Source organism: Dasypus novemcinctus, chromosome 30, assembly GCF_030445035.2.
Source record: "Dasypus novemcinctus isolate mDasNov1 chromosome 30, mDasNov1.1.hap2, whole genome shotgun sequence".
Lineage (NCBI taxonomy): Eukaryota > Metazoa > Chordata > Mammalia > Cingulata > Dasypodidae > Dasypus > Dasypus novemcinctus.
In genome coordinates, this window is record NC_080702.1 from 9,887,178 (window position 1) to 9,891,206 (window position 4,029).

General features: G+C 34.5%; 1 protein-coding gene across 1 annotated transcript; it reads left to right on the forward strand.

Moving 5' to 3' along the window:
- The first annotated feature begins 2,694 nt into the window (after positions 1–2,694).
- On the forward strand, positions 2,695–3,600 carry LOC101433957 (vomeronasal type-1 receptor 4-like). Its single transcript, XM_004452058.3, has one exon. It carries the CDS (start codon positions 2,698–2,700, stop codon positions 3,598–3,600), a length of 903 nt encoding a protein of 300 aa, XP_004452115.2. The 5' UTR covers positions 2,695–2,697.
- Positions 3,601–4,029: the final 429 nt, after the last annotated feature.

Sequence of the window (4,029 nt, forward strand, 5' to 3'; positions counted from 1 at the left end):
TAGTGGACAGGATCAAATTGTTTTTTGGTGAAAACAAATGATTGGTTGGTACACTTATATTTTAGGCTTCTTCATTAATAACAAAAATCAATGAATTCTTATAATTCAAAATTTTGCAAAAAACAATGGCAATTGAGTAAGTAGCATTGACGTATCTGTTAAAAGAATGGGTAGATCTGTCTTTTAAAAACCTGATCCTGGATGTTTTATTTCTGAGGGATCCTTTTATAAACTTTTCTCTTTTTTCTATCATTGTTCTAATTATTTATTTCTAGTGTGGGACAGTATTAGAAAAATGTATTTTCCTAAAAAATTCCATATTGATAGACATTCACTTGTGTAAATCAATCTGGTGATTTCTAATGTAAGTTATTAGAAGCATGTTTTCTTTTTCTTATAGCTCTTTGAAAATCCTCAGTTATTTTGTCTGATTCCCTATCTGCTCATGTGGCAGGGTGAGATATTAGAGTCCTGTATGGTGTTATATACGCTTGTTTTGTAAGTTCACAACATTACTATACACTTATTGTTTATGTGCATTTATGTGTGATTGATATACTTGAAAAAATTTAAAAAATAAAGAAAAGTTTTAAAAAATTAAATGATGTTAACCTAAATAGTATGAAGATTAGGAAAGAACTCACTTTGTGGTATAAAAGCTTATAAAGGAAGCAGAGAATAAAGTGACTTACTGCGTGCTCAGACATGAACATTTCCTGCTTCTCTTCATGTGTCCCTGTTTGCCTACAGGGATTATGGAAAAGAAAGAGCCTCGTGCAAACACTCCAATGGTCTCTTTTGAGACCCTGATTAGAAACTTGTAATTGTTTTTGGTAATTAGTGACTGCAAAAATGTTTTTCAGAAATATTCTCAGGAACCCACGACTGCACTCTCATGATACAAGTGAAATTATAATTGTTGCATGGGGAGGTGAGGTCACAAAATCACAAAACCCTATTTCAGGATCTTATTTCCCCTATTTGCAATCATGACCACCTCACTGGGACCAGAGGATTGAGAGTGAGAAGAATTTGGGTAAGTATTTTCTAAATCAATGGGAAAGGCAGAATCATAAGAGAAGGAGGCCTATCAAGAGTCAGGATAAGTGATACTATTCTAAAAAGGAATTCTTCAAGGTTTGAAACTGCTCCAGAATAAAAAATGCACAGATGAGAAGAAAAATTCCTGCAGCATGAGCTAAGCTAGGAAAGAAAAGTGTGGGTCCTAGATCCAATACCATTCCCTGGTGTTTCCTAATGTAATTTGGTTAATTCCTCACTGATGGTAATTGTTAATGTTTAGTCCAAGTGATCAAGAAATCTCTGATTTTTAGGATGTTTAAGGATTGCAATTCTGTAACGAATCTGCTGTTTAGTCAGTCTACCTAATAGGAATCATATAGAAAATTCTCAGAATTAATATAGGTGTGCATGTAATACATCCATGTTTGTAATAATGAACAGGACATATCAACAGGAATCATCCAATCCTGTGCAGAAATTGTGTATCTGAACCACAGCTGACAAAAAGGAAATGCTTTCTTTAAGTCAGGGGTTATGAACTGCTTCATGAAGACAGTAAATGTGTCTTTACTGAAAATATCTGTGGTCTGTTGATTATGGTGAGACTGTTTTGCTCCTTGATGTTAGGAAAGGAATATTTAAGGATAACGTAACTTTATTAATAAGTCTTTCAGACAGTGTCTGTCAGGCTCAAATATATCTTTTAATATTTTCTGTTTTAAAAACAGATTATCAAACATAATCTTATTATTTTTATTTATACAGTGCAGAAGATTTCACACTTTACAGATGCTATTTTTCATACATCTTATATTTTGATACCTTTCACAGATTTATCTTATTGGTAACTCAATTTAGATAGTAATAGATAAATATATGATCCACAATTAGTAAGGATATAGTTCCAACTCCATGATATTTTATCATGCTTTAGTGTTTCAAGTCCCTTATTTTAGAGCATGACCTAATGTTGTTAAATAAGTCCAGTGAGAGATGTCATTATACTTTTTTTCCTGACATTAAAACAAAGGAATCTTTCTCTTGCCATCTTAATTCAGAATTTATCAGGCATTTACTAAATCCATCTTGTCATAGCATAGGTTTATGTAGTAATATGCTACAAAGAGGACATCCACATTTTACTGTAATCATTAAATCCTTATTCATAATCGATATTGAGCTATGTAATAACTTCAATACTTACTTGGAAAGCTTTAAATAAAATGCCATCAATCTAAAATAAAATGATAGGTTGTAAGAACAAATATAGAGAGATTATTTGAATAATACAGGTAGGTATCTTCCTTAGTATAGCATGTGTGTTTAAAGCTACCTAGGGTGTAAATTTTGCAAATCATTTAACTTCTTTGTGCCTAAATTAACCTCAACTTTATGATTAAAGTTTCAGTGTGTGCATCATGGATTTGCGAAGAAAACAGAAATTAGTATATGTACAGACTTGATAGCAGAAGTTCATACATAGTAATTTCTCTTTATATATTCAATGCTTAGAAATCTCTTAATTAAAGAAAAAACTAATATGTCTTTAAGTACAATCTAACAGTAAGTGGAGAATTTTGTATTTTGATTGAGATGATAAATGTAGCTCATGATTTATGTTCCCAATGCAGTATTTTCTGGTTTTGAGATAATCAGTCACAGATAACTGACAAAATGACCTCCAAGGATTTGGCAATAGGAATGATCTTCTTATTACAAACCGTATTTGGAATGCTGGGGAATTTCTCACTTTTTTACCATTATATCTTCCTTTCCTTCACTGGGTGCAGATTAAGGTCCACAGATTTGATTGTCAAGCACCTGTTAGTAGCCAATTCCTTGGTCCTTCTCTGTAAAGGAACACCACAAACAACGGCAGCATTTGGTTTGAAAGATGTGTTCAATGATTTTGTATGCAAAGGTGTTTTGTATCTTCACAGAGTGGGAAGGGGGGTGTCCATTGGAACCACCTGTCTCTTGAGTATTTTCCAGGCCATCATGATCAGTCCCAGGAATGCCCGGTGGGCAGAGTTGAAATTTAAAGCCCCAAAGTATACTGATTTTTCCCTTTTCCTGTGCTGGATCGTCTACATTGCAGTAAATATTATCTTTCCAGTGCATATGTCCGGCAGACAGAACACCAAAAACATCACAAACCTTAAAAGTTTTGGATTCTGTGCTTCTGTACGTCATGACAAAATCTCAGACTCACTCTACGCAGTGTTGTTATCAGTCCCTGATGCTTTATGTCTGGGGCTCATGCTCTGGGCCAGTGGCTCCATGGTTTGCATCTTGTACAGGCACAAGCAGAGGGTCCAATATATTCATAGGAACAATGTCTCCCTCAAATCCTCCCCTGAGTCCAGAGCTGCCCAAAACATTCTTTTACTGGTGAGCACTTTTGTAACTTTTTATACCGTCTCCTCCATATTTCATGTTTGTATCGCTCTTTTAAATAATCCTAGTTGGTGGCTGGTAGACACCGCTGCACTTCTTAATTCCTGTTTCCCAGCTCTCAGCCCCTTTGTGCTCATGTGTCGTGACCCCAGTGTTTTCAGGTTCCACTCTGCCAAGTAAGACGTACAAAATTCCCCATCTTTTCAGAAATATGTAAATGTACGTTTCTGCAAGATGTTCAGTTATGATTTATACATCTCCTAGTTTATCATAAGAACTGTTATGAAAAGTCACACTTCAAGTGCAGGGAAAAGACAACCTAACCTGCCTTTGCCACAAGAATAAACAAATGATAACAACAATTGAAAATGAAATATTATGCAATTACTATGTAAGTATGTCTTCGAGTATGTAAGTTTCTACCTGATATAGTATATTTTTCCAAAAATTCACTACATATCAAATGGTTGCACAAGTTACATAATAAAGGAAGAGAGTGTGTGTGTGTTGGGGGGGGGGGGGATTCAAAATACCTAAAAGAAAATATCCGCATGGAATAATGAAGAAGTAGGGTGTGAAAATGGAATCTGTATTTCAGATTCAGAATCA

Excerpts from the sequence above, each read along its gene's own strand:
- LOC101433957 (XM_004452058.3), top strand. The coding sequence starts at position 2,698 with ATGACCTCCAAGGATTTGGCAATAGGAATGATCTTCTTATTACAAACC.